Here is a 17,197-nt window from a genome sequence, read left to right as displayed (position 1 = left end):
CACAAGTCAGGAGCTGTTTCTGTAACTACTGTAATGACAGGCATCGCCTGCAGTCTGAAATTCAAGCTGTGTCTTTCCAATCATGCATCATCCCTCTAATCCAGATCCCACTGCAGATCCAGATTTACAGAACCAATTGAGATATAATTGTGATGAGCCACTTAAAACATTTTTCTGATTAAGAAACCCCAAGAAAACAACCCCTCTGCCCCAATTTCTGCTTAGGCATAAGAATTATTGTTTGTCTTGCAGCACATATCCTTAGAATAGATGAGATCCAATCTACTTACTGATTATTTATTAATGCAGTCCTTGTGTCTCCTTTTGTGCTTTCCAATATTGTTTGTAAAATGTTTCTAGGGAGTGGTTTTTGGAACAATGTGTTAATTAAAACAAAGGCTGTGTCCTGTTCCCCCCCCCCCTTTTTTTTTAATAACCAATCTCTCCCAATCCCAGCTTCTCAGAGATGTTTAGGAAATGCAAGCAAAATGCCATCTGTTGGCAGTGAGGTGGGACTAAGCCTTTAATGTTGAAATTCTCACTTTAGAAAACCCAAGCAGGCAGATTTAATCAACCAAGACTGAGTTCTCTATATCACTGCATATTCCAGGTCCAGTCCTGTGCTTCCTTTCACATAACTGGACATAGTCAATTTGGTCTGGCATTAATTTCTAAGAAAGCGATGAGCTGTGCTTGGGTCTTCCTCCTACCAAACCCGCTACCCCTTCACTGGCTCAAAAATTCCAGCATGGAGCTTTGCTCACCTTCCTAAAGAGGTATGAAGGGGAGGAGAGAGCACATAAACTCAGGGTGGACCTCGGGTGGTTCTCCTGTCTTGTTTTAGTAGGCTTCCTTTGCACATATCATACTATTTGTCCCTGCTGTGGGTGCCTGAAGGCAGGAGACAGCCACCTCTCAGCCCCACCAAAGGAGCTGCTCTGCAGACCGTGATAATGTCAGTCTGGGGTGACAGGAGAGAAGTCACTGTATGTGTACTCCCAGGGTACTCCCAGCCTGCCGCCTGAAAGAATGGCCACAAATCTGCCAAGAGTGGCTGCTGCCTTCACACAGCACAAAAAACAAAAACAGAAAAGAAGCTGAGAGTAGCTTTTTTAAGTCTTCCTTTCAGGAAGAGCATCATTCAACATCCTACAAGGTAATCTGATGTCAGATACATGCAGCAGTTGGTCCACTACTTGTTTGTTTTTTGCTGTATTTTACACCAGCTAACCCACCTGTGTTGAGGGGTTTCTTTTTCACTCTAAGAAGCCTGGTTCTGCTCAAGACTTACCACTGTTATCTAAGAAGACTACATACTTGCAGCAAAATGGTGTGAAGTCTAAAAATCAGAAAGTGTTGTACTCCTTTTGGCTCTTGCAGCCTTGCTTCCGTGAAAACCGATTCCAGGCAGTGCGGGCGCATCCATCCGCACAGCAGGCAGACAAAGGCAGACAGCCACATGCCAGCAAGGCTGCCTCCTGCAGATTACCAAATTCAGCACCAACATGCACAGCAGTACTTTCACAAATACGCTGTCACCATGCAAGGCACAATCATTTATACTCAAATCCCTCTCACTTTTAAGTGCAATAATTTATTCAGCTTCGGTAAAGAAAAATACAGATTTCTTCCAAATGGGATGTCATCGGCAAGTTCCAGGCACCCTATCATTCTGAGATTTGTCCTCTGAAGTTACCATGCTGCCAGTTCATTTTCTCTTTTCCACTACTAAGTAGCCTTCACTCCACTCCACTCTCCCCCATATGGTTAACATGAATGTGGCAATTAATATGCAATTAATAAAATGGTGCGATCAACTGCTTTTGTTCACAGCAGCAGCTGGTCTGCATGTTAGAGCATAATTAGACAAATTAAGATGTACTGCTTTTGTTTGTGGATGAAATGACAGCATCACTCATGCTTAAATGTCACTAAGGCTATTGGCATTTGGGATTATTTTAAACATTTTTTTTTTATTAACACTACAAGGTATCAATAAACCAGACTTACATCCTGCCAGCTTCAATGCCAGCAAGTTTGCTTTACCTCCAAGGCAATTTGCTCAAGCCAGCTGAGAGTTGAGAAGGGATGTATTTCAGAGAACGAGTGCATTTTTACTTACAGTATCACAGCCCATAGAGTATGAAGCAAGTGGCTCTGGATATGGGACAAAAGCAGAGTTGATTTGTTGCTGTGTAGAAGCAGAGGCTTGAATATCTTAAGGATCAAGTAGCACACGTATTTTTCAATGATTTGTCATTGTATTAGGGCAGGAACACAACTAAGGACTAAAAATTTGTTGTCATCTACCAGAATTATTAATACCATTTCCTTTAAAAGTTATTATTTTGGCCTATGCAGGAGCCACAAGGAGGAAAAGCAGTATCAGGTACAGCCATGGGCTCTGAGAGCTGAGAACAGGAGCAAAAACCCCACACCTTGGCACAGCAGTGCGGCAGAGACCACGGCACAAGCTTCAAGCACCAGAAAACTTACTCAGCCCAGATCCCCCAGCGGGAAGAGGCGCTGGGACAGATGACAATGATGCTCTGCCAGCCTGGTCCCCTCAGGTCTCACCAGAGGAGCTGCCATCCAGAAGCCAGACCCCTTTGCCTGTGCAGGGTCCCCCAGCAGAAGCCCATGTCCCCTGTGGAGGCTGTATGTCCTTTTCCAACTGTCCTTCACTGGTGGTACGCTACACAGCCCATACAGCTCCCTCTGAGCACAACATAGAGGTCAGTGTACCAGCCATGTAAATGGCAATATACTATTTTAATCATTGCATTACCACCATGGGCTCTGCAAGAGCAGCCCTGCAGGATACCTACATTCAGATTTGGTCTGCACTCACATGAAGCATCAAACATGGTACCTGGATAACCAAAGTACTGGCAAGGCAACCTGTTACACCTTTCCAAAGGGTCACTAATGAAGTTTCTGACTACCCAATAGTGTGAGAAAAAAACATGGGAAAGGACACTGTGGAGGGAGCAGTCGGCACAGGAAAAATAAGGGAGTGGCAAGGAAGCCTTTGAAGACTTTCACATTTAGTAGCAGTTAACAAGGAAAGGCAACTCACCAGGAGGATTTCTGCTGCAGAGCTCTGCAAACGTGCCAAATGCCACAGAAACCCTCTACTACCATAACCAAGCATGCACAGGCACACAGGAGATGGGTGGAAGTCACCTATTTCCAGAGTCCTAGAAAATGGGCTCCAGAAGGGATGATGTGAATATCTGCCTTGTTAACCACACAATTTGCTTCTCTACTCTTCCAGCACAAGAAAATGCACTGTAGCTATAAAACCTGGTTACCTTTTATCACTTCATCTCAAAGTGTTGGCCTGGGGGAGGGTGGGACACAGTAAGAAACATGGAATAGTAAAATAGATTTTGATAATGCTGCCGCAATCTGTTTCTGATTATGAGTGAGACTCCATTAGCCAGGCTGACAGAGGCATCCCTTAAAATGTCTGTGCCTTTTCTGTGGAGTTTCACATTCTCCTCACTGCATTTCAGCTTTAATCTGATCTTCTTAGAGCACTCAAAACCATTTCTTGACTTCACTGCACTAGATAATGCAACTCCCAGTAAGAACTGCAAACATACTGTACCTACCATCCATAAACCCCAGGATTTTCAATCAAATTAAGCACTTAAGAGCCTAGTCAGTCTAACATTAACCACCAGCTTCAACTGCAGGCTTTCCAATTTCACCCGTTTTGCATGTGGATTTGCACTTACATTGCTCCACCTCTTTAATTACAGCAGCCGTTCTCTGCTCCAACTGCTGAAAACACAAAACATACCTCTCGACTCTCAATTTTTTCAGACTCCTCCAGATGCACTGCAACGACATTAATGAGCTCTGTTCCAAAACCTCCCTTGTGGTCCTGAGTGCCACACACAGCTTCTCATCTGCTCACACACAGGGAAGAAGGTGTGAAACACCCACCACCAGCACCTCCTTGTAATGGTGAGCACAAGTTCACACGCACTAGTGGGCAGCCAGGCTAGCAAAGCGTTGTCTTTTGGCCAGGCAACACAGTAAGGCCTTCATACTTCATGTGTTAACAATTCACTTATTAAGAGTTTTACAACACCCCAGCTTTAACCTCTTTTTATCCAGCATATCCCAAATTCTTCATCCCTCCCTTCACCCACAACACTCTCACATCTGACTCTCAAAAGGGATTAAAAGCCGTCTGGCAACTGCAGAGGAGATCAAGAGCTGGACCTCCATAGCTTGGCTAGAAACATCCTGGCAGAGAGGCTTGTTCTCGATGGCACACATGGAGAACATGCAGCAAAATGAGCCAAAATGCAAGATTCATACAGAAATGCATACCAGAAGAGTTTCTATTTATCCAGGACCTGAAATAATTTTGTAGAAATAGACAAGTTTCCCTGCTTTGCAGCATTTTGGTGGCTTGCTTTGACCAATTAACAAAAATTCCAAGAAAACTCAGCCATCAGACAAGCCTTTGTGAAGAAAACCAAGAGAAAAGGGGAAAAAAAAAAGATCCTTTTTCTTTTTTTTCCCCCAGACATGCAGTAAACCTTGTATTCAAGTTACTTTTCAAAACAAACCAGTTCCCCGCTTTATCTGATGCAATCCAATATGTCATCTGTTGTGGTAAGAGTGGGATGCAGCAGATAAAGCTGGGAATGAGGATGGTCAGTCACTTGCATGATGCTCTATGTAAGTAGCCATCCCAGCCATTCACCACCACAGACTGAATACTTCTGTCACTTAGGTCACAAAAGGCCACAAAGGCTGGCTCAGTGCTCTGCACGGCCTGGTATCTGCAGAGATGGAAAGCAATTCAGTCTTTGTTTTGCACTGGTGAATGACAAGGCAAAAGATGAATCCCTCCAAGTTGCAATGATTCTTGCTTTTTTTTTTTAAAAAAACATAATATCCTTTAACTGGGAAATTGAAATCACATCACTATAGGAAGAGAAATGTGAAAAAAAATCATAGCAAATAATGAACAATAAAATACCCAACTTGGTTCAAAACATACTATTCATTTATAAATAGATTTAATTGTTATTCTTTCAAATATTGTTTTTCACAAAACACATATCATGCAGAAATGTCTCCACAGATAAGACAGAGCTGTTGTCCTTAGAAAGAGCAATGAATGGAAAAGAAGACAGCATTCTCTCATGAGCTAGCATGCAACAAAACACTGAGAAAAAAAATCCCACTACCTGAAGCTACTGTTTAACAAACATTAGAAGTAATCTGATATTGCCATTGGCTCGCTCCCGTGCCTACAGAAGAAACCAAAAACCTCCAAAATCCTTACCAACACCTTATTGTCACAAAAAATCAGCAGATGCCACAATTTACCCAGGTTAGCAACAGCTTACCACAAATTCAAACTTCATGAATTTCATAAAATACGAAGCGTCACTGGGAACCACAAGAGGCAGGCGATGCTCTGACCAGGAGGTGACAGCCTCCCATGGCATTAACCAACATGCCAACCAACCAGTCATGCCAACAACCTTAGATTCCAATACAAGAGGCATTTAAACCAAACCAAACCCTTCACATTTCTGCCAAACCTGGTCAGTGGAAGATCTCAGCTTAACTTTGCTGCAGGAAAACCAAGTACTGAGTACTCAACACCACTGGAATTTGTCTGAAATCATGAATGAACACATGGTGGTGATAGTCCCTCCACCACTGTAACACCGTTTCTCTGGCAGTCAGGTAGGCTGTTAAAGGATTCACTGCTGCACTCCACCTAACTTCAGTCCTATGTTGTCTACTTACAGTCAATCTGGCAGCAAAGAATGGCAGAGAAACAGCATCATGGATGCTGAAACAAGGCTTAGCTGGTAATGCAGAGCCTCCACTTCACAGTATCACTAATTTGACAGTTTTATCAGAACAATTGCTGCAGCCTGAAAAACCCCAAACTCTAACATGGTCACTTGATCCTCACAGCTGCTACCTCACACCACAGATATTTTCACACTTGAGTATTTTGCAGCAGAGATGATGTAGGATGAGCAGGGGCACCAGGAACTACTGCTGCAGACCATCAAGATACTCCCCCAACCCATGAGGAAGTTCAATAATTTGACTGTATTATGTTTTCAAACAACCCTAACACTACTTGGGGGCATTTTCTATGGAGTACCTCAGCACTGTGAAACCTCTCCAAGCACAGTTCTCATGACGCTCGATAAGGACCCCAGAGGGAGGCCTTTATCAACAGAGATAAAGCTCAGCCAATAATCCCCTGCTGTGCTCCACAGTTATCACTTGACCTGGTCCCAGAAAGCACTTCCACTCTTAAACACTTTTGTTCCTTAAAATAAACATTAACAGAGTTTAAAAGCAACACAGCCACCCTATCTCAGAAAGAAACAGTACCTGTCCTGCCATTCTTTTGTTTCTACATGCTGGGAATGATATAAAGGAAGGGGAGCCAGCAGGGCAGAGCTGGTGTCCCACATGTACATGCATGTACAACAGTGGGACGCCACCACTGAAGCAAGCACAAGCAGTCCGCCTGGGAAAACTCAGGGCAGGAAGCACGTTAACGACATTTGCCATTCACCGTCTCAAGGATCCAACATTAAATATCGAAACTTCAATGATCTGTAATTCAAAAAGAAATTCAATGCATGAAACTCACCATAAACTTAGTCAACAATAAAATTGGTCTGCAAGAAGTGAGAGTTTACTGTTAAGGACCAGAAACTGCACAAAAAGCTAACAATTCGATTGCCTGTAGAAGTGGCATATTGTAAATCAAGACAATTACAAATATGCACATAATTTTTAAAATATTAAATAGAATTACACAGAATTCTTCTCACTTCATTAGGAATATGCTGCAGCAACAACAAAAAATGAATGCACCTAGACAACGAGAGCAGACACTCCCACTGCGTGTATAGTCTACATCACACCATTCAGAAAGGCTGTTTCCCAGGGTCTTCTTTGCACACCTATTTACATCATTTTAGTTGAGAGGTCATTAAGTTCTCACCCAAGAAGACACTGGACAGTGCCTTGAAGAGACTCAGGTATTTAAATACAAAAATTACCAACAAAATATCCATGTGTTTCAGTTTCTAAACTTTTTAAATGCAAAGAAGCCTTAGGATCATCAGCATATGTTCTAATACTGTAGTAACGTAAATCTTTAAAGTATTGTTCTGCTCCCAATCCCTCCGTCCCTATTCAACTTCTGACAAGTTTTATAATTTCAACTGAAGTGCATTTTAGAAAGGAGGGGAGGACACCTTTCCTTGCATTCAGCACAAAGAGAAAAAGGAGGCTGGCTGCAGAGAGGGAGCAGGGATTTCTCAGCACCCTACCTATGCTCCTCAATCCCGTTTCCACACTCTGGAGAACCTGCTTCCAATGCCCTGAGCTCTGCTGGCAGAGCAACAGCACCTAGGGCACTACAAGAGCCAGCTCTGAAGGTCGATGTCACGACTTCATAGGAACTAACTAAGCTGTCACTCAGCAAGAGATACAAAATACGTACACCCCACACACACACCCTCCCCGGATGGCCAGAGGGGCCACGTCCTTCTCCCCAAGAGCACCCCTGGAGCTACTCCCTAGCACCTAGCCTCTTTAGAGTTTGTTCAGGTCCTACAGCACAGAGATTCTATCATTTTGCATAAAGGAAGCATTTTCACTTTCTGTTCTGAATGAGCCAGAATTGACCCTGTGCTCTAAATTTCAGCCAGATGAGATGGATTTTGTTTTCCCTGCATTTTAAGAAATTGCTTTTTCTTGAAAAAGGCCTGAAACACCCATGTGGTAAATCACACTCCTCCTACAGGAGGGGATGTAAACCAGAACTTGGTTAGCCCTAGATGGAGAAAACAGAAGTACAGGTGGCTTCACTAATGAGTGTTAGCATCATGTGGCTAGATGGTGATTTTTCAATTGCTAGTAATAACTGGTCATTGTCAGATGATCAGTGTGATACTAACAAGGGAAAAAAAAAAAAAAAATCAATACTGTTGCAAATATATTCTTTATTATTATTATTATTATTACTATTACTATTAAGACATGGTGCAAGATAGCCAGACAGCTGGCTTTTGCAGGAAAAGTAAAAGAAATCTTTTGAAAAGAAACCTAAGAAATCTTTGTCTTAAGAAATTTCTCCCCATCACCCTTAAATAATACACTTTTCCTGAGCAACCATTACAAACAGCTGGGTGCCTTTGCCTAGGTGGTCCGAAAAAAAAAAAAAAAGGGAAGGGAAGCAATAAGGCTAAAAACACAAAAAAGCTGAACATTACCATTGTCTGTCCTATTCTCTCCCTATTTCCCATCTGTATTTGCCAGTGAAATTTGAAACTATACAGATTTAAAGAAAAGGACAGAGTCATCACAATTCAGAAATTCTTTCTTCTCATGTTCAGAGGGAAAATAACCTTAGACCTAAGGTTATTCAAAAGCAGATTTAAAAAGTACTCAGCAACTGCATTAAGCATCTTTGAGTCTGTTAGACCTTTTTCTTATATTTCCTGGCCTTTTTATCCACTGATTGTTTCTATGGCTTTCAATTAGAGTGCCATGTCAACAGCTCCACTTGTCTAAAACAATTTTTGCTGAAAAGAAGCATTATTGAACTGAGAGTGCTCAAGACCTCTCAAACATAGATGTATCACGTGCACAAAGACAGTGTCATCCTGTGTCAACTTAGCAGCCCCACTGGACACAGTATTTACGTACACTCTCCTGAGGTGAAAATACATTCTCTTCATAAGAATATTGTTCCCAATGCCTTCATCCTCCAAAAGAGTAAGAGAAATAGGAGAATATTCCTTGTTTATAAGTCTGCTTTACTTACTTATTTCCTCAATAACAACACAATGCTAAATGACCAAAACAACTAACGAAAAAGAACTGATTTTCTTACTTGGCCAGAAGCAGTTGTCATCTTTGCTCAGTAACTTTCTCTTGAGGCGCCCAGGCAGCTTGGTGTGAGTGTTTCCCATTTTGCTGGAATACAGCGGGATAAGTTCCTCATCATCATCATTGCAGCTGGGCTGCCACTTGCTCCTGCCGAGGCACCCGACCATCGGGTCTGCGGGCAGGCAGTGCACATAGGCAATCATTGCGAGATGCTCCTCTCAAAGATCTCCCTGCTGTCCCCAGTGGCTAGTTTGGAGCAGAAGGGAGTGGCCTGCTCATAACCCTTGAACAGACACATTCAAAAGCTTCAAAGGAAAAGATTTTCTCCTCCTCTGCACTTAGGCAAACTAAGCTATTCAGTTATGCAGGGAACTGTTTAAATAATATTCTGTCAGCCCTTTAAGGAAGAAGGAAAACAAAAATCAACCATCTGGTTAAGCAGTTCACTCCAGCTGCTGGATGCTCTGCCCCTGCCCTAACACCAGCCCCCAGCTCCCAGCCCCAAGTAGGAAAATACAGGCTGCGAGCTGGGAAACCCAGTCACCTGCCACAGCTTTCAGGCTTCCCTCTTCCTGCTTCCACTCCAGTCTGCTGCTTCTCTTAAGCCTTATCCCTGATTATTCACCACCCTCTGAACAACAGGTACTGTGGCCATACACAGATGGCCATATCCAAGGAGCTTATTTAAAGCTAACTTACAGTAATCGCTGTGACATGACAGCCAGAGAACTGTAACTTGGCAGGAATCTGCCAAGAACAAGAACATTTACCACCTTCCAGAATGCAAAAGCAGGAAAAACATGCAGACTAAGAGGAAAAAAAAACCCCAAACAAACAAAAAAGTAAGAGCAAGGTGTTGTGATTTCAGTACTTGGATATTAGGAAGGAAACTACCTTTCAAAGTCAGAATCATACCAAAAGAAGGTATCTCCAGGTTAGACAACTGAATTTATGCTGATTACAAAGCACATGCAGTCAGTACTGCATAAATATATAAATCCTCACAATGCCTCTAGAGTAGCTGTTATTCCTATTTAAAGATGAAGACATAGTCTCAAAGGGATTTAGTAACCTGCCCACAGAGTGCAAAAGCCAGGATTAGAGTTGAGGTATTCTCAGTTCTTCAGCCTCATCCGCAAGCCATTAGTCCATGGCACCTGTCCCAAATACTGCACTACTAAGCAAGGTTCTGTGCTGGTAACCACGTCAACCCTAATCTCTCATCCCCTGTACTGTTTTTTTTTGCTGGGATCCAGGAAGCCTGCCATTCCTGGGCTTTTGAATTGGCTGCAACAGCACAGTCAGATTGGGACAGCAAGAAACAGCACATAAAGAGACACGCACCCTGCATAAACTGGTGTCTTCAGCAACTTTGAAGTTTGCCTTTTAATTTACATTGTCCAAAATATCACATGGAATAATATTTGCGTTTAAAAATGGGAAGATATTGAAACCCTAAGGAAAGTACAACAAAGGCCAATTCTTACTCTGCTTCCTTAACTCTTCTTTACAAATGCTTTGGTTGCAGGTCATACTATTCATCAAACTGGCTGCTCTATTCAGTGTCAAGTATTTATCCATTTTAGAAAAGGCTTTATCTGCTGTTTAGTTTATATCTACAATAAACTTTTGGACAGAAAAAAAACCACTGTTTAACAACAACAAAACATCAGATCAGACACACATCTCTTTCTCACTGACACACACACATGCATCTCTTGCCGTCTTGGCACTGCTGCTGTCTGCATTGGCAACCGCAGTCAGGGAAGAGGGAGTACACACCAGCTGCCTGCAGGCACTGCACCAGGGTGGCATCAGCATTCAAAGACACAAAACACAGAGCACCGCCCAGCATAAACTGTCTGCAACACTGACTCAACAGTGCTGGCAAAGTGCAGAAAGTTAGCAAGAAACTGGCTTGTTTGGTATTTGGAGTTCTGTTGTTTAACAGCCCGTTACTTTGCACAGCAACCTGAGCAGTGATTTTCACTCTACAGTGTTCTATACACATCTCACGTGGTCAAATCTCAGCAAACTTGCAAATAGATGAAAACAGGTCTTAGAATGACACGTCAGGTAAGTTTAATAAATAGGGATGAAACAAGCCCTGCCTGCAATTTTTTATTTTTAACAACAATTTCAAGTATCTGCAAAACTATGGATGGAATGGGAAAAATATGCCAACAGCATGGGTGACAGCTGTCAGCACCACTGGCTCATCTGTACATACAACAGAAACTCACCAGCATAAACTGAACATTGGCAACTAAGCACTTGAAGCAAATACAGATTTACAAACCCAAGTACATTTACTCATCAGGCTCTGAGAAAGACAAACTGTGATTAACACTAGCTGAGTTCAACTCACTCATCAACTATGCTGACATACTTGCGTCGGCCAGAATAAATGAATGTCTAGACAGTCCTCCTGGGTGGGATGAAGCTCTGGAAGTGCAGTCAGTGAACCAGTTCATAAGGAGACTCCATTAATGCCTCCCTAGCGGGACATGGGACAGCATCTCCTTAACCCATTTGTCTAGCCACTGCGCCTGCTGTCTCACCCTTTTGACTCACTGTGATTATCAAGGTCTCAGGAAGTCAACTCTTACAGATGTGATGCATAAAACTTCAGAGCATCAACAAGCTATTGATAAAAGAGTGCACTGGGGCTTGTATTTATTTCTCCTGCAGACAGGAAGGGTATATTTTATTATACAAGAATACAGCTGGATTTCTATTATGCTTTTTATTTCAATAACTCAAAATCATGTTATCAGATTTCAAAAGGATATCAGCTGATGTTTGAGTAGTCTGTATCTCAATGCAAGCATGTTTCTTGACATAAAAATTAAGCGCAGATCTACACATTAAACTAATATTAATAGGTAACATACAGTGCAAACAGAGGAGCAAGAAGACAGGACACAGACAAAATTCAATGTTCAGCAGACTCAGATGTTCCCCAACACTCAACAAAATGACACAGGATACTATATTGGCTTGGATTCCCCATGACATTTACCATGCGCTTTTTCTAGACCACAGACATACTCAATTAGCCATGTTTCCAATGCATGCTCACGAAGTAAGGCTGATGCACAATAATGGGATCAAGGCTGAAATCCAGTTGAACAAGTATATTTACCATATGGTAGGCATTAATGTCCCCATAAATTAATCTTCTACTTGAAGAATAAATCTGGTTTTCCCTGAAGCCTGGAAGACTTTGGTAATGTAAATGATGTAAGATTTGGTGATGGTTATAGTTTCAATTATTAGCAAACGCAAAACCATAAAGAGTTAGGACAAGGATGTACCATCTCATGTGAGAAAGACATTGTGTACATTGCCTCTCCCTCTTCTAGTCTTCCCCCAGATACCCTATTAAAAGAAACTATTATTTTATACCATGTCTATTTGGAGCAATTCTCTAAGTTGGGCAGAATTAAAATCTCACCCAAAATTTTGCCACAGAACTTCTGATTCAACTTCACTTACTCTACTGCAGCTATAGCACCATTTTATTTTTTCAATACACAAAAGTGAGGCTATTCATTTTTCTCAGCCTTGGGCTATCACTTATATAAAGATTTCCCCAAAATAACATTTTATTGCCTTATTATTCTTTTTCACACCTTTTCAAAATGGAACTATTAGTAATGCAAGCATGCGTGTTCTGAGCAGACTGTTAAACATGCATATTCATCTTTATCAGCATATTTCATCTTTGCTAAACCAACTCTTTATAGCCAGGCTCTATTAGGGAGAGCCTGAATAATTAGGGAGAAAACTGATTACATTAAATTGGAAACAACATTTGGTCTAAAGAAAAAAGATTGTTAAGAGCTTGACAGACTCCAAAACCTGTGACTAACACAGGGATTACAAGAAAGAAAACTTAAAAATACCCAAAACAAACAACAGAAAAATCCCAAAGAAAATATTAGAGCTTTTATTAGACAAGCATATATCCTCCCAAGCTCTGAGAATAGCAATGATACTGATGACATATTACATGTAGGAGTTTAAAAACCATACAGAATATACCTAATGGGAACTCAGAGGATTTGGAATCACAAAGTATCATCATGTCAGTCCTACTCTGGTATTAAGGGAATCCTTATGAATATGCTACATGAGAAACTGTATCAGTCCTTGTGTACAATTTAAAGATCTTCTGGATAGAAGAAAAACTGTAATATCCACAATGTAGTGAAATAAAGGAATATTTATGAATGCCATACACAACAAAACCATCAAATTAAGTAATTTCTGATGCAAGCCCAACAGCCACATTGGAAATTAAAGACAGCTTGTAGAAATCCATGGGGATAAACTTTGCCCTAATTAGACAGCCATCCTATTTTTAGCAGTGATGGTCTGATGTATTCTGAGGGTTCTGGCTGACTATCAGGAGGTTTTAAGCTGTACATAAAAAAATAAAATAAAAAAAAAAAAAACAACCATGAAAAAATATATATAAACTTTTTTTTTTTTTTTTTTGTTGGAGCCACGTAACATTAACCAAGCCCTAAAATAACAGACCTGGAGAGAAAGTACCCTCCCTTTACAGATGGACAACTTGCGACACAGCAAGAATGAGGACATACCCATCATGGCAGAGCACCCCAGTGTCCCTAGGAGCTGGCAACGACAGATCAGACACAGGATGTCCTATTCTCCTGGCCTGTGGATGTACCTTTTCTCTTTCCTGTGCATTAATTTAGAGCTTCTGAAGTCTCAACTCATGTTTCTTAAACACACATACAACAGACAAAAGCTAAAGGATTTCAAAATGAAGGGGGCAGCAGGAGGGAGGAGGGGAGAACAAACCTCAAGGTATTGTTATTCATTTCTTAACTGAATATGAATCTCTCAAACAGGAAGCAAGCAGGAGGTATCAGCTTTATGGTGTTCAAAGCAAGCCCAACATTTGACAAGCTCATACAATACCAACAGACATCAGGGCGCAGGGGAGATGAAAGAGACCCAGGGCAGGGGAGCGGGAGGCACCCCTGCCAGGATGCACACAAAGCTTCATGATGCTCCAAAAAGCTCTCTCCACATGTCCACTTTCACATTCTACAGCATTAGTTCTATCCCCGACTACTTTTATGGATGTATTTTTATCATATGCTTGTGATCACATAGAATCTATCAAGCTTTAAAGTGTTGTGTTTTTTTTTTAAAGGACATAAGTAATAAGGCATGTGAGGCTTAAAGAACTTGACTGGCCTAATAGCTAAAAGCAATAGTACCAATCTCATATGCTTTGTGAAAAGTTACAGCAAGTGTCGCTGTCAATTGCATGCCTAATAAATTGTATGCAAATCTCTGAATGCTGGGGCATTTGGCTAATATAATTCCTGGTACTGAAACACGCAGTCATAGTTTCAAAGCATCACACTTAAGCAAACCTCAGCCCTCTCTATGCAAGGGACATTGAACCTGCAAACTATTCCGATACAGCAGGCACCCATAAAACACAACAGGAAACAACAACAACAAAATTTAAAATAAACTAAAAGGATAGTAAGGAATCAATGGGTTGGTGGAAAGCAAAAACAAAGTCTTTACAAACAGTCCTGACATAAGTTTCTTGCTTTCTGCACTCTCCAGTAACTACAGTTAGGTTAGTTACTACTAGTTAGTTAGCCCGACTAGTAAAACAGCTCCTCTGATTTCATACTCAGTGTAAGCTCAGAATTAACACTCTTCCCATTAAAACCATGCAGATTTTTGGTATTTATGGTATCTTTCCAACAACAGCATTTTTTTGTCTCTTCATGCACAAATCCCCCGTGCAGATAGTGGGGCAGAGTCTTTTCTTACTACCTGGAACAGCTTCCCTGTTATCTCCCCGCCACATTAATTCTGAATGCACTCACATTACCCTCTCTTTTATATCTTAATTTAATTCTTCCTTTTCTGTTACCTAATAGCCCTCTGTAACTACTTTTAATCCAATAAGCATTTTAATACACAGCACACATGTAAGACACTAGAAGAGAAAAGCACACTTTGCATTACCTTATTGGCAGTCTCTGGGCACTTAAAAATAGACTTTTGTGTTCCAATTAGTCTACTTTACTTTCAATTAGAAAGCTTTCTTAAGAGCAACAAGCAATGTCATATGTTTGATATTAATTCTTGATCACTGCTTTGCAATATTTAAACGAAGAAAGCAAATAAAGCCAGCTGTACAAGCTGCAGGTAGCTCAGAAAAGCCTTTCTATGCTTTTCTGTTTTAGCTCTCTTTGCATACAAAAGATAAAGTATTTTGGTTGGTTCATTCTTTGAACTATACCACCTTTAGGAAGGGGTAATGCACATTTGGGACATAAGACAGAGCCATTAGCAAGAGGGAAACAATTAGATATTACTGCTTGTGATTGAACAGAAGCTATTCTTGCTGCTTTACTCCACAGGTTAGGTCCCACGTATCTGTTGATCTTCTGAAAACATGGAGCAAAAGATGGTGCTGTCAACAGCCAGGGGAGAAGGCGGCTTCCATTCTGGAGCTGCAGTGGATGGCAGTGCTAACACTGGTACACCCACCCACTCTGTGAACAAGAGAGTCACATCACTACCAGCTTATTTTGTAACTCATTAAATAGCAATTCAGACAGAATTGGGTAGGATTACCCAGTTCAGGTCTGCTCATTAAACTCATTACCATGGTAACAGGAAGAGAAAGAAGTCATCTCTCTGCTCTTATTTTCTCTCACAATTCCTTTAATGGATTTAAAAGCCCCAAGAGGGAAGCACCCTTCCTATACACAGAGCAGTAGCGACCTCCCTGCTACCCACACAACTCCTCGGAAAAGTCCACACGCAGAGAGATTTTTCAGTGCAAAAACCAAAGCAACTTACACCACTTCACAAAAGCCACCATAAAAAGGAGCCTTCAGTCAGAAGGCTACAGCACCCTAGCCCTCCGCCCTCTGGAGAAGAAGCTTTGCTGAGGCTGCCTTCTGTTCATGGACACCCTTACTGCTGTCAAAACCAGTGCCACCCCCTGGACACACACATTTCCAGGAAGGCCTGCTTCAGCCAAGTGTAGAATGGAGGGCAAGGAGCTCCTTCAAGATTAAATTGACAAAAACGATTAAAAGAATTCAAATCTGTATCAAGAGTGTTCATTATTTTTAGTGGATACTTCTAAAATGTTGACCTGCTTTAGAGTAGGAAGGCTCTACAGAGGGATCTTAACAGACTGGATCCATGGGCTGATGCCAACTGTATGAGGTTCAACACGGCAAAGTGACAGGTCCTGCACTTGGGCCACAACAACCTACTGCAATGCCACAGGCTGGAAAGCTGCTCTGGAAAAAGACCTGGGGACGCTGATTGATGAAGCTTGAATAAGAGCCAGCTTGTGATCAAGTGGCCAAGAAGGCCAACAGCATCCTGGCCTGTATCAGCAGTAGCATGGCCAGCAGGACTAGGGAAGTGATCATTCCCCTGTACTGGGCACTGCTGAGGCTGCACCTCAAATACTGTGCTCAGTTCTGGGCCTCTCACTACAAGAGAGATACTAAGTTGCTGGAGCAGGTCCAGAGAAGGGCAACAAAGCTGGTGAAAGCTCTGGAATACAAGTGTGATGAGGAGAAGCTCACAAGTGCGCTGAGGTGGTGTTTAGTCTAGAGAAAAGGAGGCTGAGGCGAGACCTTACTGCTCTCTGCAGCTACCTGGAAGGAGGATGGAGCGAGGTGGGTGTTGATGTCTTTTCCCAAGTAACAAACAATAGGACAAGAGAAAATTGCCTCAAGTTGCACTGGGGAGGTTTAGATTGGATATTAGGAAAAATTTCTTTACTGAAAGGGTTGTCAAGCACTGGAACGGGCTTTCCAGAGAAGTGGCTGAGTCACCATGCCTGGAGGTATTTAAAAGATGTGTAAATGTGGTGCTTAGGGACAGGATTTAGTGGTGGAATTGGCAGTGCTGGGTTAACGGCTGGCCTTTATGATCTTAAAGGTCTTTTCCAACCTGAAGGAGTCTTTGATTCTATGGCAGAAAAAAGTGAAACTCAGTTTTACTAACAGAGTGCTGCTTCACTGAATAGTAAAAAAGTCTCGACAGATCAAAAGATGACCTTATCTGTGCTCACCCATTTTAGACAGAAACCACAAGGTAATACCCACCCCCACAAGGTCAAGACTTTCCACTCTGTAAGCACAACATTCAACATTGAAGAGCATCAGTCAGGGCAGAGGCATGCATTTGTTTACTCTTTTTCAGACCACAGAGCAGCACTTAATACATTAGATAAAAATCTATGACAATA

At 41.8% G+C, this 17,197-nt stretch overlaps 1 protein-coding gene across 8 annotated transcripts in view; it reads right to left on the bottom strand.

The window, feature by feature from the left end:
* Positions 1–17,197, bottom strand: part of NHSL1 (NHS like 1) — a 176,832-nt gene that overhangs the window by 58,810 nt on the left and 100,825 nt on the right. Inside the window, exon 1 of one of the 8 annotated variants that reach the window (XM_062622801.1) lies at positions 8,915–9,128. The exons of the other annotated variants lie outside the window; for them this stretch is intronic. Coding sequence (XP_062478785.1) covers positions 8,915–9,113 — 199 coding nt within the window. The 5' untranslated portion in view covers positions 9,114–9,128. Of the gene's footprint in view, positions 1–8,914; positions 9,129–17,197 lie in introns of those variants that run through there. 8 annotated transcript variants of the gene reach the window in all.

Source organism: Pezoporus occidentalis, unplaced genomic scaffold (genome assembly GCF_034315485.1).
Source record: "Pezoporus occidentalis ecotype Australia unplaced genomic scaffold, CSIRO_AGI_Poc_V1 ctg248, whole genome shotgun sequence".
Lineage (NCBI taxonomy): Eukaryota > Metazoa > Chordata > Aves > Psittaciformes > Psittacidae > Pezoporus > Pezoporus occidentalis.
Note: the sequence above shows the minus strand (reverse complement) of the source record. Positions and strands in the feature narration are given on the sequence as shown.